This window comes from Cardiocondyla obscurior, linkage group LG04 (assembly GCF_019399895.1).
Source record: "Cardiocondyla obscurior isolate alpha-2009 linkage group LG04, Cobs3.1, whole genome shotgun sequence".
NCBI lineage: Eukaryota > Metazoa > Arthropoda > Insecta > Hymenoptera > Formicidae > Cardiocondyla > Cardiocondyla obscurior.
The window spans coordinates 8,542,154-8,570,057 of NC_091867.1; the positions used below are offsets into that span (position 1 = coordinate 8,542,154).

Below are 27,904 nucleotides of genomic sequence, written 5' to 3' on the forward strand. Positions count from 1 at the left end.
GGAAAGTTGTTACGAACCGCCACTGTCAAGTCGAGGCCAGTCGAGGCAGCGTCGGAGTCGGCGAGAAGTTGATTATGAGGTTATAAACACTTTTAATAATATTATGCATAATTAAGTTGTTAAGCTCAGTTTAAGGATTTCTACGCGTAAAAGAGCTTCTGGTAAGAGTATTAAACAGCAATATTATTTATTTGGTATAGCTTTAAGTCACGTAATTTAGCATAATGTTCCAGGCTTTCAATCGGTTATCGAGATTCACGTGCTCCGATAGATTCCTTGATCTTTTCCAACGACAAAAGGCTTTTTTATTTGACGCATCTGTAAGAAAAATGTCCGAAAAGCCAACGATGAAGATCGGTACGCACGACGGAACTTTTCACTGCGATGAAGTTCTCGCCTGTGCACTTTTGAAACTGCTGCCGCAGTATAAGGATGCATCCATAGTGAGGTAATCATCCTCGACTCAGACGAGGCGTAATAAATTATAATATCGAAATGAATAAGCAATATTGGGTTACAGAATCCATGGGTATTCTATTACATTTTTAGGTCTCGAAATCAAAGTATCTTAGACACCTGCGATATTGTGGTGGATGTTGGTGGAGAATACGATCCTTCTAGACATCGATACGATCATCATATGAGGTAAAATAACATATTATTTTACTGTGAAATTTTCTCGGCTTATTTCATGAGTCAGAAGCTATAAAACTATAATTTGTTAATTCTTTACAACTCATTTTCAGGCAATAAACTTCAAGGGCTATTTAACACAGGCATAAATATATATGCTAAAAATGGATTATTTTATTTTTATTGCATTGTTACTAATTGTTTTCTTGTTTCAGGGAATTTAAAGAGTCAGTGAGTACCGTTATGAACAAACCAGGCTACGATTGGACAATAAAACTAAGCAGTGCAGGACTAATTTACTGTCACTTTGGTCATGAGATATTGAGGAATTTACTTGTGGACATATCGGAGGACAAAATCATTGACGAAATTTTTAAGAAGATCTACGATACGTTAATCAAAGAAATTGACGGTATAGATAACGGCGTGCCGATGTACGATGGAGAGCCATTGTAAGTGAGTGTTTGTGTTGTAACATACTTATGCTTTTTCTTTAAAACTAATTGTTGCACTGATATTTGTTTCAGGTATCGAATAGTTACTGACTTATGCGCGCGCGTAGGCAGACTGAATCCTCAGTGGAACAGCAAGGATGTTAACATCGAGAAACAATTTGAGAAAGCTATGGCTTTAACTCTAGAAGAATTTTTAGAATTTGTACAATATACAAAAAATGTATGGTTGCCGGCAAGAGATATCGTACGACGTGCTGTAGAAAGTCGTTTCGAGGTAAGAAAAAAAAAACTTTTTTTTAAATGTTGGATATATCTATTTTTGAATATCGTTTGATGTAAAACGTTCTTATAAGGTCGATCCGAGTGGGGAGATAATAGTATTATCGCAAGCGATACCATGGAAAGAACATTTATTTCAACTGGAAAAGGATATGAACGTATCGCCGTCAATTAAGTACGCAATTTTTGAGAGTGACAACGCTTATCGGGTTCAATGTATGCCAGTAGCAGCAGGAAGTTTCGTGTGCAGAATATTTCTTCCGAAAACGTGGGGCGGTTTACGTACCGATTCTCTCGTAGAGGCCTGTGGAATTAAAGGTGCGACATTTGTACACTCCGTAAGGTTTATCGGTGGTAACGAAACCAAGGACGGTGCAGTAGCCATGGCGCGGAAAGCGCTCGAGATCGGGAAGGCTGCGCAATGTGAACAAGAATGACGGTAGATCGTACTTAGTATTTCTTTAATAATTATTGAATACCCTTTTTTTTATTCGTGTACATTTTACTTTATTTAAAAACTTCAATCATTGAACATTTACACATTTTTAAACAAAAAAGTAATTTAATTTTTAAAAGTGTCATATATTTTTGAATATGTTTAACAGGGATGAACTAAACTGCGTATACATATTTATATTAGAAATAAAAAAAGGATTCGTTTATTGTCAGTTTCCTCATATCAGATGCATAAAACATGGCACAAATTTCTCCGCGCGTCTGCGATCAGGAAGAGATAGCTTGATTTTATCGATACGTGCGTCCGATGCTTAACTTGGTTGCTTAACTTGTCAGTCAGCGCTTCGGGCGGCTGCTTGAGCGTGCGCAGCCAAATGTGCAGCCTTAGCTTGAGCTACTTCGGGAGTGTCGATTACTCGACCGTCCGGTCCAAGTGGAGCGTAACTGTAAGTGTAGAACGCAGGCGAAGTGGCATATGCCAGAGCACCATACGGAACCAGTCCGACCGTCTTGGCAATCTCCTGCGTAAAAGAACATTTGATTAGAACACTCGTCGACATGTTGCAACGCAAAGAAATTACAAAAGATGAATTAATATTATCAAAACGCTTCGGCGGTACAACGATACGAAACGAGATATACGAATAATCACGACTTCTGAATCTATATAACATCTCTATGTTGTAAATCAACGTTGTATCGATGGCTCTCGGCTTTTAATAATAAAGAGCAGCACTACGTTGAATATCGGTCACGAATAGCTATTGCCGTTTGCGCAACCATCTCTAAACCGAGATTGTCGTACTTGGGCGTGAGCGGCGAGATGGGCAGCCTTGGCCTGAGCGACCTCAGGTGTGTCTATCACCCGACCGTCCGTGCCGATGGGCGCGCCGTACGTAATCGCAGGTGCATAAACTGCAGGTGCATAAATGGAGGGCAGGTATTTGTATCCGAGCGTATTTCTAGCGGCCTCGTAAGCCTGAGTGGCGAGATGCACCGCTTTCGCCCGTGCTACCTCCGGCGTATCCAAGACTCTTCCATCTAATCCGAGCGGCACGCCGAATGAATATGTCGAATATGCCGGCGTTGCAGCCGCAATGGCACATAATGTAGATAGAACGATCTGCAAGAGAAACCCATTTGTAAATCTCCAGCGTTATCAATAATTGAATTTAATTGTACAAGAATTAATTTGCTTCTGATAATCGATTTTAATCGTGGAATACTGAGCGCAATTAAATTTACGCCCGTAAGACCAGTTTGCGAGGAGCCCTCGTCGGTACTCACGAAAGCTCTCATGTTTTATCAGTGCAATCAAGCGCTGCTGGATGATCACCAGTACTCGCCCTAAAGTATCAACTACTATGTCGTACCGTCCCGAGGCTCAGATCTCCTTTTATATATGTGAATCCTGGTAGGGAGTCGTCAACCTGTAGGAGGGGACCACACCCTGCAGCAAGTATTATGCTTTAAAGTGCTGACATTGACATTACGTTAATGAGACCCTGCCACCATCTGAATCTGCCTGGGGAGGGATACCTTCCCCGGATTTCTTCAGATGCGTGTGGACGCATCGTCGAGGTCAGTCCAGCTCTGTCTTCCGACTTCGTTCACCGGCACTTTTTCACGCTCATCACCATCATCATCATCGAGAATGACCGCCAAAGGCCTGGCGGACCTATCAGGAAGTCTGACGCGGTTCACTGCACGAAGGGTCAATTACTTTTTGCTGAATAGATGCGCGGAAGGTGACTCCGGCCGTAAAGTCTCGTTTATTACCGTGAAAATGATAGATAATAAGCGTACCTCTCATGGACGTGTAACCGCAACGGGCAAGACTATTATCTTGCAGGTGCATGAATTTATATAGTGTATCAAATAAAACTTGACTGATAAGAGATGCAATTAAGACAAAGAAAAATGCGCCAGCTCTCCTGGATCTTACACGCAACTTAACGACGACCCGTTTAATTTTAATCGCTGCGATATCCGCTGTTCAAGTGTGATGCACTTACGTTAGCGCGCGAACAAAAAGACTCCACTTAAAATTATAATAAACGATGTAAAGACAAGATGTGGAACATTTATAATCGCACTTGTCTTAATCTTTATTGACAGATATATTTTATATGCGAAAAACAGAAATCAAATAAAATAAAACCGAGGCTGCGTATCAAATGTATCTCCGTTCGCCGCGTTAGCATAACTTCTTCATATTCTCAGGTGCGGGATAAACGTCCGTCCTTGCCGATATCAAAGCTTCCGAAAGGTGGAAGGGAAAGGTAGGGGACCAGGCGCAATTAAAATGTATGAGGTGCGACGTAGAAAAAGAGAGCGAGCCGAAACGAAGGTCGGGCGCCGCGTCCTCGAGATCGGGAGAGACTCTTTTTCCTGGATGCGATCAGGAAAGATCGCTCTTTGAGAGCGTCGGCAGGTGCGAGCGCGTCTTTTTGCTCGGAAATTTCCTCAAGGACCAACTTCCCGACGAAGAAGTTTTCCCTTTGTCTCTCGATCTCGCCGCGCGGCCGCCCAAGACCCAAGCACTCGGCGGCGCATCTCGCGGCGCGAGAAATCTCGGCGAGAGATCCTTATCGTTTCACTCGGAAACGAAAGCTTCCTCCGTGAAATTAAAACGCGTTAGTTTCTAAAATATTTCGAAGAAAGTATCTTTTAAAATCTTTATTCGTAGGGAGGGGAGGGAAGGAAGGAAGGGAAGCTTGACTCGTAAACTTACAGGACCACTTCTTGATGATACTCGAGTGATTTACAATTTTATTAAATGTGAAATGTAGATTGTAACGCCTTGTAAGCATTACGTTAATTCATTATACGCGTCCTACCGACGTAATATCATTGAGCAACGGTCAAGTTTTACGATACATTTGCACATAATAGCGAATTGTTAACCTTATGATTTGTAGGCGCATAAATGCGGCTAATTAATTATCACGAAAATCGATTTAAATATGTTAATTAATTATTAATGAGAGATTGTAACTAGGTCAATTCCACAGAGAGACGGCAAAGCCGCCCGCGGTACAGATGCGTACTCAAAGTACGTTTAAACATTTATGCTAATTAAAAAAAATGTTCGAGCTGAACGTACGGGAATTTCATACGTTACAGAATACTCTCTGTACATAACGAATATGTTAATACTTCAAATACGTAATTAAAATGTAATTATCATCACGCAAAAAAAAAAAAAAAAAAAGAAAGAAAGAAAAATATAAAAAAAATACAATAATACGTAATCGCGTGCGATTTCGTAACGAATAACGCGTGACCGCTATTCGGAACGTTGCGTTAATTTTCTTTTAACACGAAGAATTTTCACTTTTACATTATTCTAAAATTGAATGAATAATTTTCCACGTACTCGTGTGGGCGCGTTATTAACGCACATGTACGCAGCGGCGGAGAAACGAAGGCCCTTTTTTCCTTGGAGTTCGAGATAATCTCGGCACGCCCGGCGACCCTATTGTCTATTAGCATAAACGCGCGCCGGCACGACCATAATCGTACCGACCTTAAATTCTTATTAAACGACATTAGCAATTAACCTGGCCAATTTGTCGTTTTCCTTCGCGTGTGCGTGGGCCGCGGCGTCGATCTTGCAACGATTTCTAAATACTGATTAGATGTATCGGGCAAGAGCTGTTATGACGCGCCGCGATTCCTCGCGCGAAATAATTACGCGCGTAATTATGTAAGATATTCTAAGATTTGCGTGCATGGAAAATTGCCTCATCGCGGGGAAATTCACTTTCAAATTGATGAAAGAGCGAAAAAGAGAAAGCCCGTTATATCTCATCGAATTAAAGAAACACGCGCTGGAAAGACGGCGAAGGAAGGAAATACAAACATACGACTTTAATTAATTTCAGAATTTAATAAAATTGATAATATATATTTTCTTTTATTTAAATATTTATAATTAATTTTCTTTTTCTTTTGTTTTTTTTTTCTTTTAGTCAATGGATCGCGAGCGAATTTATCGGCATTGCTGAGGGATGTCGGCGTTGTAAAATGTGGAACCAATGGCTCAAAAGGGGTGTGAAATGCCGCACACCTTGAATTGAATTTGACTGTGACGTATTTGGAATCCAGCTCCACGCTCGGAACGCAGTTAAGTGATCGGATCAATCATATCTCTCGGATTCATTTGGAAACGCAAAAGGACAACGAGGTGTGCTGCTTACCAACCTGCGAGGCCGCAGGCGGATATTGACAGGTATGCCTATTACATACATTGACTCTGAACGAGTGATTATTTATAGCCTAAGAGATACTAAGAGAATATATCTTCAGATCTCGTCTTTTCTCCTAGCGATCATAAATTATAACACTATAATGTTCCATCGCTTAAAAAATTGTTTTTAACACCAACCATTAAAAAAAGAAAAGAAATAAAACAAAATAAAATGTGTCATAAATAAATTATCCTTAGTAGAAGGTATATTCTCGACTAAAGAAACATGCGCTTCAACAGAAACAGTTTTATTGAGAGCGTACTGTTGTAACAAAATAAGAAATCAGGTAACAAGGAAATGTGTACATTTCAAACAAACGCACGTGTTAGATAATGAGTCGATACGTGAATCTTGCGAGTTTTAGCCTGCAAGCCGATTGTGCAAGCTGAAAAATCATATCACGAAACTCGAATGTTTGAATTATATAATAAACTACTGTACCGTATAAATAAACACGTTTTCCAATTGTGCAACGTTAAGGTAACGTCAGTTTAATCTGTTCTTTTTTTTTTTTTTTTTTTAATTCTATCAATAATAATTAACTGCTGAGGAATCAATTAGCGGACACGTCGCCAGGTTTCTTCGGCCGACAGAATTAGTAATCGTCGTAACCGTTAATTGAACCATCGTCATGAAACTGAGAGTTACCGTAATAGTCGTCGTGGCTATAAACCGGCGGCTTGTAAACTTGTGAATGATCGAACGCGACAGGTGTCGAGGAGGCAATATGATTGTAGGCCGCCAAATGCGCGGCTCTCGCTCGGGCCACTTCCGGCGTGTCCACCACGCGACCCTGAAAAACGACAAGAAACGATAAAAAAAGAAACGAAAAGAGTGATTTTTCAATAAACGCGTCGTTCGCCTTTACAGCAATTTAAAAATTAATTTTCAATTATTGCATTTGAATTAAATATCTTAAAAAAAATCTTACGTCGTGATCTAACGGGGCAGGCGGGCCGTGATATTCGTAATCGCCGTGGTACGTGCGATGGCCGACCGATGCAGGCTCGTTATATCCGTGATAATTTTGATTTCCCGCATAGGAAGCCATCTTGTGCGGTATTCTTGCGGCAGCTTCTGCCACGGCGGCGAGATGGGCTGCTTTGGCATGTGCCACTTCCGGGGTGTCCATGACCCTACCATCGTGGCCTATGGGTGCCGGTGGTCCATGATACTGATAATGCGTCGGCATACTTAAAGCCGTCGCAACGGTGGTAATTAGGATCTAAAAAATCAATCTTAAAAATAGAGCAACTATCTTCGTTAATCGTCGCGATTATTGTCGCAGATTTCGTCGCACGTTTATTTATTCGGACACCTATCCGATATTTCTGGATTAATTATTGAATTTAATTGGCACAATTAACTTACCAAGGCCTTCATTTTCATGCTCGATTCGGAACGAAAGTGTCACCGATTTGTAACTGTCGAGAGCGGACTCCTCGGTTTATATACAATCGATGATTTAATCTTACCTAACAGCGTCACCCCACCAATCGTTTCTGTTCGGCTAATATTCGCACCGATCGTTCCGATTTTCACGAAAGTGTCAAAATTGTACAGTTCTCGATATTCTCGCATCAGTGGTGCGAGACTATATTACGCAGGCACACAAATGCCGCATTAACTGCGATCTAATAGATAATTATGTCAGCAATTTAATAACAATAGTAATGATTAATGACTTCGCAACAAAAGATTAGATACATTTAATTTACTGTAATTACATTTGATGTAATTATAATCGGTGCTCTTACTGCTCTTAAAGTGAACCGCGACGGCTCATTAAGCAATTAGACGGAGCGCTGTTACGTGCCGGAGTTTCCAGCAGGCCTTAACAAAATAACAAATTGCAGATCACGTTACGGATATTACCGCCGCGCAGACCTGTATTTTATCGTACGCCAGTCATTAATTATTGCCGGAGGAATGTCAATGTTAGAAGTAATTCAATTTTATAAGGAATATCGAAGGATACGTTTTTCTCACGAACAGCAATCGACGTCGCTTAACTTACTTTTTTTTTTTAATTTATTTAAATAAATTTATTACGATAAGCGCGACGTCGAAGGATTTTCGATTAAATGTTTGCTTTGATAGCCTTTCTGATTTATGCCGAAGCTCCAATCGCGAATCTTTTCCCGGAGCGTTCGCTCGAGTAATCGGGATCGACGAGATACGGGATCGATCGAGCGTTCCCATCGCCACTGACACTTTTTACTAAAGCCAATTGTACAACCATCGCTCGTAGAACACTTCGCGTTTTGGCGCAATCATAATTACGTTCTTGCCGACATTCCAGTCTCCCACTCTTTTTCCTTCTTTCTCTGCGCTTCTCTCTCTCCGCTTTCGTTCTTTCTCTTTTTGCGTTGGAATCTTTTTTTTTTTCCTTTGTCCCTTTTTGCCGGACAAAATCTCGTTGGTGTGTCTCCATTTCGTCTTCCGAGCGAAATCAATGAAATAGAAAAACCTCTCCACCCCGTTTTTATTACATGAAAAAGGCGGTCCCATGTGTTGTAAAACGTTCCGCGTTTACGCTATTTAGTACAGACATCTATACTAAATGCTCGTATTGTTCGCCGGTATATAAGGTCTACGTAGCCTGATCGACGGACAGAGATTCGCCTGATCTCGGATAGACGTGTGCGAGCCACAACAATGCAGTCCCTTGTAAGTAGACGGATATTTCGGCCTGATATTTTTCATTTTCACATATTTTTATTAATAACAATATTATTTATATACGTAATATTTTTTTTTTTTAATAATAATACAAACTTTAATTAAAAAAAAAAATATATATATATATATACGTTACACTAAAAGTATTTAATTTAAATAAATAATAATATTCTGTGCGCGATTAATCAAAATTAAACTTTCTCACGTATAAAAGACGCACTTTTCATCTTGCAACGCGCACCCTGTGATTTTAAATAATTATCTTCATCGCTATCATTCAGCTTCACAACATTTTCCTCTTTTTTTCCCTCTCAAGAATCGACTTAAATCACTCGCGCGCTCGTCTTTTTAGATCGTTCTGTCGTGTTTCCTGATGTCGACGCTGGCTTTGCCAGGGTTCGCGCCTCATCAGCAAGTATACGACTTGCACGGTGGATATTATCACGGACCACCAGCCCCTCTGGCTAAGGACGGTCGCGTAGTCGACACGCCGGAAGTGGCACACGCAAAGAAGGCGCATTTTGCGGCGTACGCCGAGCAGGCTGCGAAGACCGCGCATTACGGATATCCCGGGATCGGTGGCTACGAGGGTGGCGACGGAGGGTATAAGGGCGGCGACGGTGGATACGGGGACGGTGGCTTCGCTGTTTACTCCGGTTATCACGGTAAATACCACGGCCCGCCCGCGCCGCTCGGCCACGACGGCCGTGTGGTAGACACCCCGGAAGTGGTCCACGCCAAATCCGCGCATCTAGCCGCCCACGCCGAAGAGCTGTCGAAGGTCGCCCATCTCTCGTACAAGAGCCCTTATCCGCACGGCGGCGGATTCTTTTGAACCACTTGCCCCGAGGAACGTACTGAAAGGCCACTAATTCATTACTTTCATTAATAACGCAAAGCGACGTCGCCCCAAGGACCGTGCCAGCGCATCCTCGCTCGCGTTGGCGAACGTGCATCATCTCCGGGTCAAAAAACCGTAAATATTTTATATACGCACTACAAATGTAACGAAACTAAAATAACAAAATAAAATATACCATTGTGTGATTAAGTAACAGCAGTATGGGCTACCTTCTCCGGCGTATCTCGTTAGATTTATCATTAATTTCGTCCTTCGTCGCCGCGCCTGTCGAACAACTTACGCGGCGAGTGCAAAATGCTTCTTTTTATTTCGCGCGGTTAGAGTGCAAGGAATTTCTTTTCTCTCTCGCGGTGCTGCGGTGAAGTGTTCCAGCGACGTGTTCGAGCTCAATTACGATTCAAAGGCACGAGAGTCCGGTATGGCGATCGTGCGTATCGATCACTCACGATCGACTGCCACTCCGTCAAGCTCGAGTAAACGCCTAAACGCGATAGTATTGCGTTGGTGACGAACGCGCAATACCTTTCGGATCGGACGTACCAATAAGGGCCTCGATGAACCGGCCGGTTGCGAAACCGCCGTCTCCGTTTTAGCAATTCAACAACTATTGTTATCGCCATCCCGTGACATACTATTGTGATTGATATGACACACGCGGATAAATAATTCCGTAAATCGCGGAGTATAGTGGGTGTAACTCGTTGCGCGATCGTGGACCGAAGATAAAAGCGCACGTGAGATATAGTCGTAAATCAGTCTCGCGCAGACAGTTACATTTTTTCTCCCCAATAGAGCGGCAATAAAAATTTATTAAAAATTCGTCTCCCGAGGGGTTCTCCAACATTCGCGCGAATGCTTTCATGTTGCAGAAATAAAAAAAAAATAAAAATAAAATACATACGTACACATATATCTGCTTTTGTCCCAATGACGAGGTATATTTAATTTTTAATCCCTTGCGAGGTGATCTGTAACTTCTTGATTTGATTTTCCACGTTTGAAGAAGCCGCGACGACGATAAGTCGCATTCGGTACCATTTCGGTGAAAGCTAAACGACTTGAACGCACCGCATAGTTGCGCGGCATAGCCGGGACGAATTTTTCTTCGCGACACGAGGACACGGGTGCCATTGTTAACGCACGGCGTAAATGTTACGGGGCATGGCACTTAAGGAGAACGCTTTTCCTGGGTGTGGTTATTACCCCGTGATCCAAGCGGGACCAGGCGGGGGCACGGGTGGCAGGACGCCCGCTGGTAGACACTCGTACCCCTATAAATTGCGCCACGCGAGTTGATGGCTATTGTAATACGGATCTAAACGCACAGCCGCGCAGTATCTCGCCGAGATATCCGAGGGTGACGGGATACCTCTGGAACATCCGCAGGGTGTGATCGCTACGATGATCGGACACGCTGTGAGTATGCTCGAAGGGAAAAGCGAAATATGGAACTTCCGATTTCTCGCGTTTATCACTTCGGTGATTAACACTTGACTCTCTTGGAAAATTAATATTATTCTGCTTTCTGAGTCTCATTATTCGAGCCTTGCTCGAATAAAGTCACGAATTAGCCAACCTACAGTCGCTCATGTAGCTCGTTTCTGAGTTTATTCATTTATAATTAATGTCGTTAGCTTTCATTTTCCGTCTTAAAAATGTTTTTTTTTTTTTTTTTTTAATTTTGCTCCTTATAGATCTTGAACAAATATTAATTAGGAATAATAAAAAATCGTGTAGATCGAATGATAAGACTTTGTTACATCGCAGATCTTATTCTTTGCAATGTCGAGTGCCACTTTGGCGGCACCGCAGTGGTACGGGTCCCATGCTTCTCCAGCACCGTTAGGACCCGACGGTCGTGTAGTAGATACACCGGAAGTCGCTCAGCTGAAAGCTGCTCACTTGAGCGCTTTAGCGGAGGCTAACGCACGCGCGCCGAAGGGCCTGGGACCAAGCCCTTACGCTGGACCCAGCGGATACGCTCCCAGAAACTACCTCTCGCATTACAGGTTTGTCTCGTAAAAATGCGTTTTTAAATACTCTTCTAAGGTGTCTTCGTAAACTTGTAAAGTTGAACGCAATTAAATTCGAATTAACAAAGAGGGGAAAAAACTTTTACACTAAGAATCGCTTATAACTATAAGTTCAAGCATCCACAGTATATAATCTTATGACTTCTTAATGGTTCACAATTATTGCGACACCATGGTAATTCTTGGTGTAAATTTTTCTCCACGTAAGGAGTATTCCTCTCGAGATACAACGTTTTTTGCTTTTAACAGATTCTTCTCGCTTAGCCAGTCTAATTAAATCTATTATCTTATCGTCTAAATGTCGCGTTGTAGTGGACCACCGGCCCCGCTAGGTCCGGACGGCCGCGTAGTCGACACGCCCGAGGTTCAGCAAGCCAAGGCCGTACATTTCTCTCTCTACAATGCGGAAGCACGGCGCGTGCCGATCGGTCCGGGCGATCCAGTTGGCGCCTACAATCCGTCCTACGATCCATCCTGGGATAATGGTGCTTACAATCCCGCCTGGGACGGCCCGGCCAGCAGCTACTATTAACACGACACCCAGAAGATGATCGGGTCAGAACGCGCTCCCACTCGTTCGGCGAACGTCGTCGATCCCGGCGAGAAATCGATTGCATTCCTGATCCTCGACATACTTCCCAGCTACCTCAAAAATTGGAAGACTATATTACTAACTACCTCTCTCGTTCGAACAAACGCTATTATTCCTCTCGCGATCATCCGGTCGTGTCCACCCAACGATCTTCCTGTCTATATTTTCCGCGTCGAGCCTCGTCTTATTTATACGCGCGATAGCGCGTATTCATACTTCCGGTGTATATGGGAAAAAAAAAAAAATATATATATGCATATTGAATAGCAATACTGTAAGAAAGTAACTATTTCGTGCACCTTTGCGCACGGTTCGTTCAACATCCTTTCATCCACTCGTTTTTTAATTTAAGAATTTAAAGAAAGCTAAGGTTTAATTTCTTAAATACATATAAATCTTCACGTATCTAAGAATGTAATTTAAAAACTTGTATGTCAAAAGCATTTTCGAACGCGTCATTAATTCCGGCACTTCTCTGAATGAAAAGAATCGGTTTTTCATTCACGGGGTTATTGGTGCCTACAGCATTTGATGCTATCGCTGCGCTACCGTTACCCAGACGCTGGTCTCGCGAGAGTACGCGACACGGGAGATCGCTATCTGTTGAACCCCGTTGTTGCATACCTCGTTAAGCACGATTAATCGCGTCCTTGCTAATGGCACGAGCCGTCTAGGACCACGCAGGATAACCGCCTCACACCGTCTCGCTATTACAGAAAACCGGTTTCCTCACCGCTTCTCGTCGCAATCGAATTTTCACTTCCTGTCGCTAATCGACGTCAAGCGACTAACAGATCTATTAGTTAATCTTTAACGCTAGGACGTGCGTTCGTTGTCTCAACTCGTTCTGCACGATGTTTTCTACTCAACCATCCGCGACGCGTCAACGCAACGTGCATTCGAACGAAGTCAGCTTGCGAAAGTTTCTGTTAAGAAACCGAAAAGTGCCCAATTTCATTAATAATTCGTAATTTCTTTTTTTTTTTCTTCTTTTTTTAATTATTTGTCGATTTGAACCGTATTTAATATATTACGAATATTTCTCCTTCTATTGTTTTGCAATTTCTCTTTACGGCAGAGTGATAAACCGACGAATTAATTCCCTTTGAGGTCAGTAGAGCAGAGCAAGGGAGAAGAATTATTTGATCTTGTCCTCGTTATAAACGACGCCGATCCAGCGCGGTAACGTGAGACGGAAGAACTCGGCCGGAGCAGCTCGGCGATTGTTGCGCAAATCGCTACAAAACGGGGCCTCGTAATACGTAATCCCCAGTGCACGTAATGAACCACCACAGCCACGGTCGCGAACGGTGGCCGCCGATATTTTACGCAGCATCCGCCGATCTCCGCGCTCGCTCACGGAATTTTTAGCTTCTCTCTGGTGGGCGTATCGTTTGATCCTGTATCTTTACATCGCGGTCAGTTCAAATTGCGCGTGGATAAGAGTGGGTGGTGAGATCGCAGCGCTTTATTGCGAGCGGAATCAAATTTTTTATTTTATTTTATTAATTTTATCTTCGCGGGAAAACGCCTCGGCTGCGGGAAGGTTCTCCAAAGCTGCGGGCCCGTCAACTCGCACCGATAGCGTCACCTTTGACTCCCATTCCAGACATTTTATCCAGACTAGTCTCGGCTGTCCGTCGAGAAAAAAAAGAAAAAGATTTCCCCGATGCCCGCTTTACGATCGGATACCTCGTAGCGTATTCTGCATCAGTTGCGAGTTACGATTCCTGACCTTTTCGCCGCGAGGTATTCCGAATCACGATGTGCTCGGGATCGTTCTCGAGGAACGAGAAGCTATTATTCCGCTCCCTCGCTCGTTTCTTCTCACGTCTTTCGTACACTGGGTGACCTATGTGGCAACCATCCACAACCGTAACGCGAGATGACTACGTTTCAATAGGATTTACATGATATTTCTTAGTTCCCAGAATTAAATCGCCATTAGAGAACAATGTCGTAAACATCGTACGAGTGTCTTCCTGAGAAACGTGCGACGCGCAAAAAAAGAAAAAAAGAAATATTATAATAATCGCGTATTTTCCCGTAAATCTAGTGTGGGCGCTGCGCAAATTCTGCGACACCGATTAGACCTCCGCGGAACGTTACGCCTCTTTTTACACGAAAAGTGTCACGATTTTTCTTACGTAAAAATTGCGTGCCGTAATCGTGCAAGACGATCGTTACGATATTGTCCCGCAAAATGCAAAACTTTCCTAATCGACGTCCCACGACGATCGGATCGCTCTCTTCTTGCTCTTCCGATTTCTATCTCGAGATTAAGACACAAGAGTTGCGCCACGTACCGCGATTTCTTGTACGAGAAATTCCGGATCGCGATCTTTTGCGAGCTCTTTTCCTTCGCGCGTGTCAAAATGATAAATATTAATAATTTAATATAAATGCAATGCCATGAGTCAGCGTAGAAAATATGGAGTACATTTAGTTTTATTTAAATTCCGTTAGATGCAAGATCGAGAAAAGAGAAAAAGAGAGATAAAAAATAAGCCAGCACGTGAATAAAGATTTTATTAAAGTTTAATTACCTATTTGACAACGAGAAATATTTTTTACCATGTTATTTTGCAATCATTAGGATCACAAAATATTTTATACCTATAATTCGTTCGTGAATAATAATAACCAACTTGTACTCTTATTTTCATAATTAGCATACGTAGATGCAGAAGTAAAATATTTAAATAAATTTCTAATCGTGGAATAATATTGAAAATAGTGAAAGAAATGAAAGTCAGAACAAACGAGTTGTTCTCAGATTTTTTTCAGCAGGTTTTATATATCACAATTTTCGAAACACTTTAACGAAGTGACGTACAAGCGATTGGATTGCAATGAGCGTCGCGAAAAAATTAAAAAAATATATAAAAAAAAACAGAAAAACAGGAATAAATTCGTAGGAAAGGAAAACAATTATTTATTCATCTAGAATATGTACAAATACCGGAACATGTTAACCCACCGCGATCCGCTAGGTTCAAAAGGCTCCTAACAAATGTTGAGACTGAAAATGATGCGGTTGAAAACCTGACGGATCAAACACTTGCTGCGTGGTGTAAGGCTGAGTTCCTGTGAACGAGGATCCTGAGAATGTCCTCGAGGCACCGTAAGGCCCTAGATTAGGACTGAAACTGATAGGAGCGGGACCAGCCGGCGATCCAGCGTAAGCTAAAACAAATACAAATTAATTAAAATTAAAATCAAAATCAAAATTAAAATTAAAATTAAAATTAAAATTTAAAAAAATTATATTTTTCAGTAATTTATCGTTAACATTCTTTTTATTAATTTAGATAAAAAGATTTAAAAAAAATGTACAGAGGCTATGATCAAGTAATCATGCACTTTGATCTTTTAAACTCTTCGTTAATTTTTCCCGCAATTTTCCTGTCAATCTATCAAACTTTTGCGTCTTGTACTTTATATCGCGTCGCCGCGAGCAGGCTTCGAAACGTGTTTCTCATTCTCGCCTTGTGTCAGCGATTTGTGCCGCGACCCACGCAGCGGATCGTCGGTCTCTTCGAGTTCTGCTCGGCTCACCTTGACCGTGGTCTTCATTCGGATGCTCGCTCGCGTGCTTGTAAGCCCGGGCTTCTGCTTCGGCGAGTTCGGCTAGCCTGGACGCTTTTAGGGCCGCCACTTCCGGTGTGTCCAAGACCGTTCCGTCCTCGGCTAATGGTGCTGGTACGAAGCTGGCGGTCTTCGCCGGCAGCGCGAAGCTCTTTTGCCCTACAAAATTAGCCCGTGCGTTGTACTGCTGGGGTTGCTGGTAATTCACCGAGGCGTAGTTGGGCGCCGATACATGGTTAGTCGTCTGGTAGATCGGGGTTGGTTGCTGGTAGCTGGCCTGTCTCAGATAAGGCACCGCGGTCGGCTGGACGCCCGAGAAGCTGTACGCGGGCGACGAAATCTGCGGATTGTAATCGGAGAAGTGCGGCTGGTTCTTCTCGCTTTGAGCCGCGCGGGCTGCGGCCCTGGCAAATTCGGCAAAATGAGCGGCCTTCGCCTGAGCCACTTCCGGGGTGTCGATGACGTTGCCGTCCTCGCCGACCGGAGCAGGTGGAGCGTAGTTCGGCCGCTGATGGACCAGAGGGTTTGCGTACGGGGATGAACCGACGTACGCGGCTCTACAGGTCACCGCCGTGGCGAACAAGAAAATCTAATAGAAAATAAGAATAATTAAAATAAAAAAAAATATATATATTTTTTTTTAAATTCATGAAATAATTATATTCTCTATTCTGTACGTTGCTTTTACGAAAACGTTATCCGCGAACTCTCGCGGAAAGTTTGATTGAAGCGATTGAATTTAGTCGTGAAAAGTTACCAATAAGCAATTGATCTTATCGGGATCATCTTGTTGCGCGATCCCGATCGGTATTTATCGCGATTTCTTTCGACCTACCCCAAAACCTTTCACTTTCCTTTGTCCCGGGATCACTCACCAGGCCTCTCATGACGATCTAGGGGCGTGTATCCTTCGCTGTGCTCCCACACACCTTCTGCCCGATATAAAGTACGCTTGCTACGTCTGTCAATGCTCGCTCCCAAGAGTGAGAGACCCAGGCCGGGCGTCGGTTCGGTGTTTTGTGTTCTTGGAGAACGGCCGGTTGCTACCATTTATAGTCGCGTTCGTCCGTCCCCTCCCACGTGAATCTGATAGCCGGGCGATCTGGAGGGAGCCAGAGGTGATCGGCTAACCCGGTGGCCCAGGAAGTTTGTTGGAACGATCGGAAAAGGGAAGGTATTATCATACCTTTCTCTCTTTCTCCCGCGCTCTATTTCTCTTTGTCTTTCGTCAAAGGCGTCCTTGACATTTGAACGCCACTCTGCTTTTCACGAGCGGAAGTGTATCAGTTTGCTAATGATCCACTTGATTACGTCTCAACGAGCATCGACTATTCGCGGAAGGAATTTTTATTTGTCCGAATTTCAAACCGATCGCCACTTGTAAAGCCTTAAAATTTTCCCCAACAATTAATAGATTCAATTATTAATTAATTAAACTTATATCAATGTTCTTACAAAGAGGCGTATAGATTTATTTTATTTTATTTTATTTTTTATTCACACGTGATTCTGATTAAATTATGTCGCCGTGTCATGATAGAAGGGACCCGCTGAGAAACAACAAAGGCGTGTATCGACGTTAAACGACTCACCAACCCTGAGCAAACGAAGGACTCGAAGCCGAAGGACGTGCTGGATTAAAAATGCATTCTCGCAGTGCAAAGCGGTATTTGCTCGTAATGCATTTACGGTGCACGCGGACCTCCGTGACCCGCGTGGGAAATCTACACAAAAGTTGCGTTTCCATTGTAACCGAAAACTAATTTCTCAAGCATATTTGTCGTGCACAATCTCGTTACTAATTGTTCCTAAAATTGCAACATTAATTATATTCACTCGTCGATATTAATTCCTGGGAAAATACGCGGCGCGATAGAATTGCGCTTCATTAAACTGCAATTAAATTAATAACTTTGACCGTGAGGTAATATTATCAATTTTTAATAAACGTTTAAATTAAATTGCATTTTTAAATCTAATCATTCCAATGCATAGAGTTATTTATTAATTTTTCTTTTTAATAATAAAAAAAAAATCTTTGTCGCTGTAATTACGACACGCAGTTACAAAAATTTTATTCATTGAAGATCTCCGAAGCTCGCGCGAAGAAATGTGCGCACGATACCTCCGTCGAATGTGTATTAAACGGATGTGGCGTTCACGCATATGTCGCGTGGAACACCTTTGACAATCCCACGTTGCAAAGTGCGGGCCGATATAAATGCGAACCAGCAAGGTAACGCATTGCTGTCATCATACGTGACCGCGCCTTTCCTTGCCTCTTGCTCCGCTATCGTGGCTTATTGATCTTCATCGCTATGTACGATCGAATCGACGGGTGATCTATTGACCACCCCTGAGCCGCTCGCTCGTCGAGCGTGGCGTGCCGATACGATATGAAAGCGACAGCGTACGACTATTCGCCGTGCTCAATGTCAATCTCACCTTTGCTCTATCCCGCGAGACGCAAAAACATTCCGGAGTAAATGGGCGCAGCGTGCACCGAAGGGGGAAATTTTTTTTCACTATCTCGGATTGGGCAAATCTCCGCAAGCCGCCCGCGATTCGGTGAAACCGCGAGGTATCGCGGAACGTAATCATGATAATCACGTGTATGTAATACGAGAAAGCGGGCGGTTCTTGGCTTCTCTTTCCCGGCAATGCGCTCACGAGAGCACTCGTTGATTGCGAGCCCACGCTTCGGCTGCTCTGTTACGTTCGACGCCTAAAACCGCGGATGTTGACCTAAAAAGTCAACTGCGCGAGAGAAACGGCCGAGAGATCCTGGCGCAAGAGTGCCTTCTATTGTCGTCGTGGACGAGCGTGGCATTATCATCGGCGGAATTAGGCGTATCTCGACGAGATGTGGGATTACAAAAGTCGCTCTTTGCGGCGCGACTTGTCTTTCGTGTTAGCCGACGGCCGAGCGATTTGATTTTTCCATTTCAATCGACGAGCTAGTCGTGAATCAGAAGGAGCTTATGGAGATCACAAAATTATAGTCTGCCGATCGTAATTGAACGCAGGGTTGATTGAAGACTCGGGCTGCCGTAGCGCATTACGTCGAAATCAATTCGCAAAACTGCAATTGAAACACAATGATGAGACTTAACGATAGGTTTACGAACGGCGGGTGTTTTAACAGTGACTTTCATGGTCAACAGCTTCGTTTTTTAAATTGTAAAAGACACGTTTCGAAACGATTGCACTCGAGATTGAATTATTATTTATAATAAGGTGCCTTGTCGCGGTGCAAACTGGAAAACGTTTTCCGGGACCGGGATTCTTTTTAATAGCGCTACTTTATCACTTCGACGAGCCTCGTATAAGTATCATGGGTATCGATTTATTTAAATGTATCGATTACATTTAAAAAAATCAACAAACTTGTCGTAATAAATACTTCAACGTCTAATTATACGCTTTTGATATTTTAACCCTATCGTTTCAACCAGCATGGTATTACAGCTCGGTCGAGAAAGTCATGGTGGTGCGCGCGAAATAAATAACTACCTGCATTTCCAAAATTTGTAGCAATGTATTTCCGTTTTTTGTTGAAAATTATTAAAGAAATCATTTTTATATTCACTACTGGATCATAACAATATTAACTCTGTAACAATATAAAAATTTAAAATATAAAAAAAAAAAATTCTGCAGGCTGTTCTGTAAAAACAAGAAGGTGATCGAGGTAAATCAGCCGGTGGTCCAGGGTTATTTACTCCTGAGCGTGCACGTAATGTGTCAATGATAGTAGTAGTGAACGAGAGGCGCGCTGCGATCCAGAACGACCACCGGTTCATGGTAAACCGATCTCAAAGCCTCGTGACCGAGCTTCTCGTTGACGTGAGCCGCCGCGTGTTCTGCCTTGGCGAGGGCCACTTCCGGTGTGTCGACAACACGGCCGTCTGGTCCGATTGGAGCACCGGGGACCAGTTTCGCTGCTACCGCGACCGGTTGCACCAGTTCCGCGCTCTCAACTACGGCCGCATCGGACGGTGCGACGTAAGCGAGCACGTGCTGATCGGCCGATCTGACGGCTTCCGCAGCCAAATTAATCTTCTCGTTGACGTGAGCGGCCGCGTGCTCGGCCTTGGCCAGAGCGACTTCCGGGGTGTCCACCACCCGGCCGTCCAGACCGATCGGTGCACCGGGTACCAACTTGGCGAACAACAGCGGCGAAGCAGCGAGGCTGCAAGCCAGAACGGCGGAGAAAACAATCTGAAAAGAATATGTTAATTAAATTTAAAAGTCACGTTAATCCGATTAACTCTAAATAGCTCACCTTTTTTTCTATTAATTTATATTTTAATAATATTTTAACAACAAATAAAAAGAAGTATACAGATTTAAAAAGCACGTTGAATTAATTTATAATTTCTAGAAATAAGAATGTAAAACTCACGTATAAATGCAGTGTATGATTGAGAAATATTATGTAATAATAGAATTACAGTAGTCGTCATTTGTAACAATCGCTACTGGAACACCAGATTTTTTTTTCTTTTTTTTTTTATTGATACTCACCAATACTTTCATGTTGAACGATATGATTTTGCTTTTTAGCGCTGCCGATCAAGATCAGTACTCGCCAAGGTGCTTGGTTAATATGTTGGGCACTACCCTGTCCGCGGCTTTATATACCCCGGGAGTAAAAGAGATTTTGTAGCGGACCAAGCGCCGCTACCAGGATGTATCCCATCGCAAGGTAAATTCCAGTGCCTAATATATGTATCTGACATTGACGACGTTCGTCATCTCAGTTCCGTTCGCAATCGTGAATCTCGTTAGCTCTGTCGGCCCTCGTGGCGCCTGTCTAAATCGGTTCCCCTTCTCACGCGATTAATAAAATCTGCTTGAAAAACGATCGATCTACCAATTCGTCGCGCTCGCTGACTTCTTTTTTTTTCTAGCGTCGCCAATTTGTCACAGATAAATTTTTTCTGTTTTATTTTAAATTAAAACACCGACGCATTTCACTCTTTGTCTCGCGGGGACAGGATTTTTTTTTCGATGAAGAAAAAATTCTACATCTCGTTAATTAATTACGAAACGGTTTTAAGTACAATTATTAAAAATGTTACACGTACGTATTTTACGTAATTAATTAAATTTACATGAAGCTGTTTATTTTAATTTTGTTACTTAAGATTACTCAACAAAATATGTATATGTATCTCCTGAAAGTCAATAAGTACAGTAGGCTCAATAAAAAAAGAAGAAAAAAAAATTAAGAAATGCAATGCAAATGGATCGACTGATTTATTTTCGGCGGATCAATCAGGGATTAAGTAACGCGACAGGCATGCAAGTAGGTAGGCATCCTAATCGAGCTGAAACGACAAGCTCGCTTTAGAGTCCGATTACGCGACCGTCGTAGCCTTCAGCGTAGTGCAGCCTTTTAGATCACGGCCGATCTGGCAGAGAAATGGGAACGGGATCGGGTGTCTTCCCGGCCTCGTAAGAAAGAAACGGAAAGGAAATCCCTCTCCGTTTCATCTCGTCGTCCCCGTCATCGTTGCGTCCTCCCTCTTCATTTTCTTTTTTTTAATCCGGTGTAAGCTCTCGTTTTACAAACGGGCTTATCTTACCTGTGCGCGGAAGCAGCGGACCGTACCACAGCTTTTCGCACCGAGATCTCTCCCTTCGCGGCCCTCCCACGCGATCGCCCTATATTACGTGATCTAGAAGAACTATAAAGGCGTCTGCGACGTCTAGAACGGCGCACGTTCTCGAGTGAATCCCGGTGACGCTAAACTACTCGTCGTTTTCCGTGGTACCACTTCCCGGCGCAGCTGAATAACGCGAGATGAAGCGTTTCGCACTCGTGCTGCTCGGTTTGACGAGCTTGGCGTCGGCGAAGCCTACCTTCCCCGTATCCCTGACTTACGCGACGTCTCTGATACCCAGCGCCCAAGTTGGTGCCAACGTTCGGCTGCTGGAAAGCTCCGAAGTCTCAACCGTCGGCGAGAGAACGGGGGTGGCGAACGCGAGATCGGCCGCTGCGGCCAGGCTGCTGCGAGAGAGACACCCGGCGATTTTGGAGTCTTCCGCGCCTCTCGGCGCCGACGGCAGAGTCGTGGACACGCCGGATGTCGTAGCTGCGAGGGCCGCTCACGCGGCTGCACATGTCAACGAGAGGATCAACCTGGCGAACGAGATAGCGAGGTCTAGCGGCGATACGGCGGATATGTCTGACGGTGGAATTCTGAGGACATCGAAAGTAGCAGCCTCGCGGGGGACCAAGATCGACCTGGTGAACGAACCCGCGAGATCTGGGAACCATCTCGCGAACGGTCGCGTGGTACCGTTGATCATCGACAACGGTGTCGTCGCCGCTCTGGTACCCATCGGTCTCGAGGGCAAGCCGCTGGACGTGCCGGAAATCGCCGCCGCGCGCGGCAATCAGAATCTAGGGAGCGACGTGAGATCCGTGGATGCTGTGGCGGTGGCTGGTCCATCGCTCGCTTACGGCAGATTGATTTATTAAAAAGGTTTTCACTGACGCGTTTGAAAAGAAAAATACAGCTTACTTTGTACACATATCTCTGTATCAAATGTGGATTTTAGACAGTAATCCTGAAACTATTCGTAGATCTACCGAGGATCATGTGTCGCCTTTTAAAATAATATTTAAAAAATAATAAAATAATAGAAAAAAAATTTCTAAAAATAGTAGAATATAATTAGAATAAGTTAATCGTCTATTTCTTACTTGCACGATTATTTCCACTCTGAACTCGTATGCACTCTGTACCACGACGTAAAAATAAATGACACATACCCACGTGCAGCCAGTGTATCGTGAGGGAATAAAATTTTTACCTTACGCGAATACGATACTTCACGTAATCTACTCATACTTTACGCCCAACTTTATCCGTCCGTCGCGATAAAATGGAAATGCCGGTACGGCGACAAGACTCATATTTTCCGCAATTCACTGATCCCCGTGAGATCCTCTCGCGAGGATAACCGATGGACCACGCATCCCCCGGGCAACCGATCGGCGAGATGTCTCCGCGGCCGTGGCGATCGGCCGATAAATTAGCGATAATCCGCAAGATCCTCGTCCCGCCGCGGCAACCCCCGCGTTTAAACGATCGGTGTTACCGCGCGACCCTGACGGCCGACGTATTAGGGCATAGTTGAACACCGGCTCTGGGGAAAAAAGCGTTGTCCGAGACCGCTTAGCGGAGCGCAAGGCACCGCGAGGAGCCGGATTCCGAAGTCCGCGACCTCGAGGGGGACCACTTCGCGCGACCAGTTCTCGCCGCGGTGGTCCACGAAGTCGTGGGGTCCCGCGATTCACTCGGGGTTCGCGAGGGAGGAGGAAGAGGACGCAGAAGGGCGAAGCATCGTGACGCGAGGCGTGGTTGCACGCGACCGGCGCGCGTATATAAACGTGTCCTGGCGACGTGTCGCGCCGAGGATATACCGGTGCCGTCGATACGATCGCCATGAAGAGCGCATCCGTAAGTGCTCGTTCGATTTCACGCGTGGGAGGAACTCCACGATCGGTTTTACTCCGTCCCGCGGGATTATCACCGCGAGAGATCGCGCCCGGGGTGGATCGGGAATTTATTCCCCTCTGGAACAATCGGTTCGGCTTTCCTACTTGAAGAACGCATTCGCTCGGACGGTGGACTTAGTTAACATTTTGCATTTTCCATTTAATGCATTTAGTGAATTTTATTGAAACTGTAATTCGCAATTTTTAATTCCGTACCGTGCGGTTTTCTTTAATGCAACGGGGGGATTTCGTACACGACGCTCCCGTGAAAGTACATAAATCATTGATATATATCATGCGGTAACGTTACGCGATACCAATCTTAAACGCCTAATGCCTACCGCGTATCTCTGACAGATCTCGTAAACCGCGGTGTGAGTTAAGTAAATTATGAGCTGAGTTTATATTGCATTTTCAGTTGCTTCTCCTTTACTGTCTGGTCGCCGTCGGCTTTGCAAAGTCGCCGGTGTTTCTCAGCTATCAAGATAGCCTGGGCCAGTACAGTTTCGGGTACAGTGCGCCAGGATCAGCGAGGTCGGAGGTCAGGACGTCCAATGGCGCGACCAGAGGCACTTACAGCTACGTTGATGAAACCGGTGTTATCCAGACCGCGCAGTACGTTGCTGACGGTGAGAACGGCTTCCGGGTGATCGCGACAAATCTCCCGCAGGCGCCACTTCCGGTCCAGGACACGCCGGAGGTGATGGCCGCGCGCACGGCGCATCTTCAGGCCTTGGAGCTCGCGACCAAGAGGAACGAGGAGGCTCATCATCGCGAGCAAAATCGTGTGAAGATTCTGGGAAGTCGGGACGACTCGAAGATTTACAAGATACGAGGATGGTTGGGTGCCAAGGTCACGGAAATCCCATTCAGCGAGGGCCAGCAAAAAGCGGTGGTGAGCACGAAAAACGTCGCGCTGAAGGACAGCAACGAAATTCTGCAAGCGGTCGCTACGAAGAGCGGAGACGGTGGCAAGGCGAACGAGAAGAGCGCGCAAAAGGTATACGTCAGCTATCAAACGCTGAAGATAATGGACTCATGACGTGCAGAGTAAACTCGAATATTTTTCAGTCACTTTATAAAGTTTGCAAGTTTCTCAAATATCTGCGGAATATCTGAGAAGCGTTTTAAGGTACTTTTACACATATAAAAGTGGTCTCTACAACGGCAATTTTTAACGCGGTTCGCAGGAACTCGTTGGAAAAGTGTCGCAGGAAGCTGTTAGCGGCGGAAGTATCCCGGCGATTTCATTAATCTCCTCGCAACTACCTCAAGTGCTGAGGCAGCACGCGGTGCCGGTGTTTCGCATCTCCTACGGCAACTACGAGATCGAGCCTTCTGCCATACCGGAGTCATCGCTCGTCGAAGGTCATTATGATTTTAACTCACCTCACCGCTCACTCTCTCCTCTGTTCTGATAAATATTAAACCGCCGTGGGCTATTTTTATTAAATATTTTCTTGTCACGGCGCTCCGCAACAGTTCTCGGCATATTTTTCTTTGCGCTTAAATTATTTCGCGATTTAAATGGAAATGTCAAACCACGAGAAGGTACTCCCGCTGCGCGATTCTGAAAATCATTCATTTCTTATTAAAAAGAGCAAAAAAAATAAAATAAAATAAAATAAATAACAAGACAAATAACGAGCTCGTTTTCTCACGTCGTTTTTTTTTCTCCCTCGTTCCTTCGAAGGCCGTCTCATTTCCGGGGCCGAGGACCGTTTGAGGTCACCCTTCTCACGTTGACGGTTCGCGACCGGTTCGCAAACTCGTTCGCCGATATCGGTTTTGCAACAAATCAGGCCGGGCAAATTACAGTAAATTATAAAGGGCCCTAGGAACGAGCTCGTGCGAGAATGTTAATGAAAATGATTGTCTCTCCGTTCTTCGCCGCAGGTGTAATCACGCCAGCGGCAACAGCCTTGAGGAGCGCAACGGGGATCTCGACCGAGGGGACAACGGCGCCGAAGAAGCAAGAGTCTTCCCAAGGAACGTCCGAAGTAATTCGCGCCGTCAATCCGCTGTCGGTTGCGTCGCTGAAAGTGATCCCGAGTACTTCTCAGTTGAGCAGATTCTCCATCGGATACACCGTGCCGCAGACTCTTCCCTACGTCGCCTACGACGTTCTGTAAATACGGCGGAGACGGTCCCCATCGGGAAGCGTAAAGAGTGAAAGCACGATCAGTCTGAAATAATCAAGCCGGACTGAGGTTCTCTTCCTTTGCGTTTGTCAAGATATTTTTATTCTTCTTTACAAAATAATGCAGGATGTTGTCGGACAATACAACGGAGTAGTACACGTACATGATCGATACTAAGGATAAGGACAATCAAAATCAGCATCGTCGTCGCCATCACCGCCATCGTCACTCGTCGTGGGGACATTAGTTGTAGCGTGAGAAGTAATGCTGGGTAAATGGGAATATTAAATACTCCAAAAAAGGGGAGAATTAAAAAAAAATAAAATAAAAAGAAAAAATATTTAAAAAATAAAAATAAAAATAGGTAAAAAAAGCAATCTAGCGGTTTCTTACAATGACGGATAAGACGGCCTAATTAAGAATTAATGTAAGGTCCGATAATAAAACCGCGAGACTACTGCGCAACAGCCGATACATCTACACAGCTACGTGACACTGTCAGTTGAAACAAAGCGTACCCTCGACATTCTAATCAGATTTGAGAGACGTCGGACAGAGGACGATTTGGACACGAGCGAAAAAACATTATTCTTAAAACCTCACTGGCACCTCGTCCCCGCGCACCTTAAATCTTTGATTAAAATTATCCCGAAGAGAGCGGGGAAGTTGGCGATCTGGAAAGGCGGTCGTTCGAACGCGTCGCGACAATGCGCCAGGTGTGCTCGAAAATTGTCGGACAATTGCGCCGGACGGCCTTTTACGCCGGGAATGTTTACGCGAGTCTACTTTTTATTGGCCTGAGATTTATATCTAAATTCTGCGTCGCGAGAAATCGCTGCGGTCGCAAGCGTTTTTTTTTTTTTTCTTTCTTTCGATCGCGATTGCGCCTCTCCGCGGACGATTTAAGCTCGAGGTCTGGATCGTGCTTCGCAACAATTCAATTACCACGACAGAAACGAATCTCACTGCAGCAGGCTCGTCCGAAACTAATTGCAGCTCGATCGAGTGGCGGGTTTTTTCTGAAACCGCCGCTCGTACTCGCGCAAATCGATCTGAACAACGAAGGCAAGTCGCCGATAACAAGACCGCCACCACTGTTTAATCGCTCGATCATTAATGATAATAACGACGCAATAAAAGTATATATTAACACATTTTTTTGTGTGCGAAGGAAGAGTTATAACGACGTAATCGATATCTGTGCCTCTCCACGCCCCGCCGTTGCCCATTTTGTCTATACATAACATTCTCTTTTACATATATATTTATATATATATATATATTTATATATATATAAATCTAAATTTTATAATATATGTATTTATAATGTTCATATTTATATATAACACACTTGTTCTAGACGTCAAACGCATTGAATCGAAGCTCGGATGATCGATACCCTCCGATCTTCGTCGCGTACTCTCCTTTCTTTTTTTTTTCTTTTTTTATTATTTTTCTTTTTTATTCACCGTCCATTTATCTGCGCTGTATTTCCCTATTTTTTATTTTTTTATATTTTTTCTTCGCCGATATGCTGCCTCAATATGCTCGCTACGCCGCTACCAGCGACGGGTGATTGCAGCGCGTGGCTTACGGAACATTGTGTATACGGCTAATATCGCGCGAATGTCTCCGGATATTTTTTTATTTAAACTCGAAGATACAATCTCGAAGTGTGCTCGTTTATATATCTGGCGGATTTGTACCTGTGGACGCTGCTTGCCGCGACACTTCCGTCAAATATCCGGCGACCTGCGGAGGCTGCGCGGGCTGATGAGAACTCGCGGTCGAAAGCTCCGTCCCCCGAGAAGTGCCCTGAAGAGTCGTGCTTTTGTCGACCTCCGCAGCCTCCCCCAATCCCTCGAGATCGCCCACAGCGCGACGATTTCAATGTTCAACGCGGGCAAAATTATACCGAGAAAACAGGACATAGAATTTATACAGGCATGAACTACTGTACACACGAACACTTCGCCGCGACAATTCGATTACGCGCACTGTGCGCAACAACAATCGGAATACTTCTTGCAAAAGATAAAATATTTACTTAACGTTACGTGAGCAATATATATGGAAAACGATAGTACAATTTTCTCAAATTTAAACGATTCTCGCACCCGATCTTCGCCGTGTTCCCCCCCGAGTGTCTTTAATTCACGCCGATCGTTCGACCATTTACTGAAAACTTCTTGGTACTTTTTTTGATATCTACCGAGATGAACGTTGTCCCCGAATCGTCCGGCCACCCCCGTCGTTTTGGCGGCGCAAAATTTAATCTCGTGAACGGACGATTTCGAAAAGGACGCAAGCTCCTCCGTCAATATCCGTCTGCCGGTCAGAATCGAATAATAATTCTTCGCGATTGAGTTTTCTGGACATGGCTTTGGCATTTGGGGAAAAGAAAATGTAAAGAAGAC

At 44.2% G+C, this 27,904-nt stretch overlaps 9 protein-coding genes across 14 annotated transcripts; 5 read left to right on the forward strand and 4 right to left on the reverse strand.

Annotated features, from left to right (window-relative positions):
- The first annotated feature begins 28 nt into the window (after nt 1-28).
- LOC139102029 (MYG1 exonuclease) lies at nt 29-20,919 on the forward strand. 6 transcript variants are annotated; one of them, XR_011545653.1, is made up of 8 exons: nt 35-161; nt 221-448; nt 550-645; nt 849-1,085; nt 1,161-1,362; nt 1,442-1,806; nt 5,798-6,057; nt 20,400-20,919. XR_011545653.1 is itself a non-coding variant. In XM_070655645.1 (7 exons), the coding sequence occupies exons 2-6, from the start codon at nt 225-227 to the stop codon at nt 1,802-1,804; spliced, it is 1,122 nt and encodes a 373-aa protein (XP_070511746.1). In that variant the 5' UTR covers nt 35-161; nt 221-224; the 3' UTR covers nt 1,805-1,806; nt 5,798-6,222. The 6 variants fall into 6 exon arrangements, 5 of the variants coding, with proteins under 5 accessions (XP_070511750.1, XP_070511746.1, XP_070511749.1 ...); XM_070655645.1 differs by lacking the exon at nt 20,400-20,919 and having other exon boundaries at nt 5,798-6,222; XM_070655648.1 differs by lacking the exon at nt 20,400-20,919 and having other exon boundaries at nt 1,442-1,685; nt 5,798-6,221.
- Nucleotides 1,849-3,193, reverse strand: LOC139102048 (cuticle protein 18.7). Its single transcript, XM_070655679.1, has 3 exons — nt 3,111-3,193; nt 2,629-2,946; nt 1,849-2,344 (listed from the first exon to the last, which is right to left on the reverse strand). Exons 1-3 carry the CDS (start codon nt 3,120-3,122, stop codon nt 2,156-2,158), a joined length of 519 nt encoding a protein of 172 aa, XP_070511780.1. The 5' UTR covers nt 3,123-3,193; the 3' UTR covers nt 1,849-2,155.
- On the reverse strand, nt 6,672-7,459 carry LOC139102196 (cuticle protein 2-like). The gene is made up of 3 exons (XM_070655930.1): nt 7,448-7,459; nt 7,008-7,301; nt 6,672-6,869 (listed from the first exon to the last, which is right to left on the reverse strand). Exons 1-3 carry the CDS (start codon nt 7,457-7,459, stop codon nt 6,672-6,674), a joined length of 504 nt encoding a protein of 167 aa, XP_070512031.1.
- LOC139102049 (cuticle protein 2-like) lies at nt 7,309-10,026 on the forward strand. The gene is made up of 2 exons (XM_070655680.1): nt 7,309-8,746; nt 9,111-10,026. The coding sequence occupies exons 1-2, from the start codon at nt 8,735-8,737 to the stop codon at nt 9,591-9,593; spliced, it is 495 nt and encodes a 164-aa protein (XP_070511781.1). The 5' UTR covers nt 7,309-8,734; the 3' UTR covers nt 9,594-10,026.
- Nucleotides 10,157-12,515, forward strand: LOC139102052 (cuticle protein 5). The gene is made up of 3 exons (XM_070655682.1): nt 10,157-11,036; nt 11,388-11,629; nt 11,966-12,515. The coding sequence occupies exons 1-3, from the start codon at nt 11,022-11,024 to the stop codon at nt 12,183-12,185; spliced, it is 477 nt and encodes a 158-aa protein (XP_070511783.1). The 5' UTR covers nt 10,157-11,021; the 3' UTR covers nt 12,186-12,515.
- LOC139102037 (uncharacterized) lies at nt 15,157-18,124 on the reverse strand. The gene is made up of 3 exons (XM_070655662.1): nt 16,709-18,124; nt 15,804-16,422; nt 15,157-15,431 (listed from the first exon to the last, which is right to left on the reverse strand). Exons 1-3 carry the CDS (start codon nt 16,718-16,720, stop codon nt 15,241-15,243), a joined length of 822 nt encoding a protein of 273 aa, XP_070511763.1. The 5' UTR covers nt 16,721-18,124; the 3' UTR covers nt 15,157-15,240.
- LOC139102051 (cuticle protein 18.7-like) lies at nt 19,352-20,441 on the reverse strand. Its single transcript, XM_070655681.1, has 2 exons — nt 20,361-20,441; nt 19,352-20,054 (listed from the first exon to the last, which is right to left on the reverse strand). Exons 1-2 carry the CDS (start codon nt 20,370-20,372, stop codon nt 19,578-19,580), a joined length of 489 nt encoding a protein of 162 aa, XP_070511782.1. The 5' UTR covers nt 20,373-20,441; the 3' UTR covers nt 19,352-19,577.
- A 723-nt stretch (nt 20,920-21,642) lies between the features above and the next one.
- LOC139102044 (uncharacterized) lies at nt 21,643-22,626 on the forward strand. The gene has a single exon (XM_070655673.1). The coding sequence runs from the start codon at nt 21,643-21,645 to the stop codon at nt 22,321-22,323; it is 681 nt and encodes a 226-aa protein (XP_070511774.1). The 3' UTR covers nt 22,324-22,626.
- Nucleotides 22,627-22,736: 110 nt separating this feature from the next.
- LOC139102197 (uncharacterized) lies at nt 22,737-25,823 on the forward strand. The gene is given in 7 exon segments (XM_070655931.1): nt 22,737-22,742; nt 23,028-23,222; nt 23,224-23,249; nt 23,251-23,308; nt 23,765-24,346; nt 24,537-24,714; nt 25,243-25,823. Coding segments are annotated over 7 exon segments (1,281 nt in total). The 3' UTR covers nt 25,479-25,823.
- Nucleotides 25,824-27,904: the final 2,081 nt, after the last annotated feature.

Coding starts and splice junctions, on each gene's coding strand:
- LOC139102048 (XM_070655679.1), bottom strand. Junction 2,345..2,628: donor ATCTCGCCGCTCACGCCCAA/GTACGACAATCT, acceptor TCTTTTACGCAG/GAGATTGCCAAGACGGTCGG.
- LOC139102037 (XM_070655662.1), bottom strand. Junction 15,432..15,803: donor GAATGAAGACCACGGTCAAG/GTGAGCCGAGCA, acceptor TATTTGTTTTAG/CTTACGCTGGATCGCCGGCT.
- LOC139102052 (XM_070655682.1), top strand. Junction 11,630..11,965: donor AACTACCTCTCGCATTACAG/GTTTGTCTCGTA, acceptor GTCGCGTTGTAG/TGGACCACCGGCCCCGCTAG.
- LOC139102196 (XM_070655930.1), bottom strand. Junction 6,870..7,007: donor CTGCCCCGTTAGATCACGAC/GTAAGATTTTTT, acceptor GTCGTTTTTCAG/GGTCGCGTGGTGGACACGCC.
- LOC139102029 (XM_070655645.1), top strand. CDS start 225: ATGTTCCAGGCTTTCAATCGGTTATCGAGATTCACGTGCTCCGATAGA. Junction 449..549: donor AAGGATGCATCCATAGTGAG/GTAATCATCCTC, acceptor TTACATTTTTAG/GTCTCGAAATCAAAGTATCT. Junction 1,086..1,160: donor ATGTACGATGGAGAGCCATT/GTAAGTGAGTGT, acceptor TATTTGTTTCAG/GTATCGAATAGTTACTGACT.
- LOC139102044 (XM_070655673.1), top strand. CDS start 21,643: ATGAAGCGTTTCGCACTCGTGCTGCTCGGTTTGACGAGCTTGGCGTCG.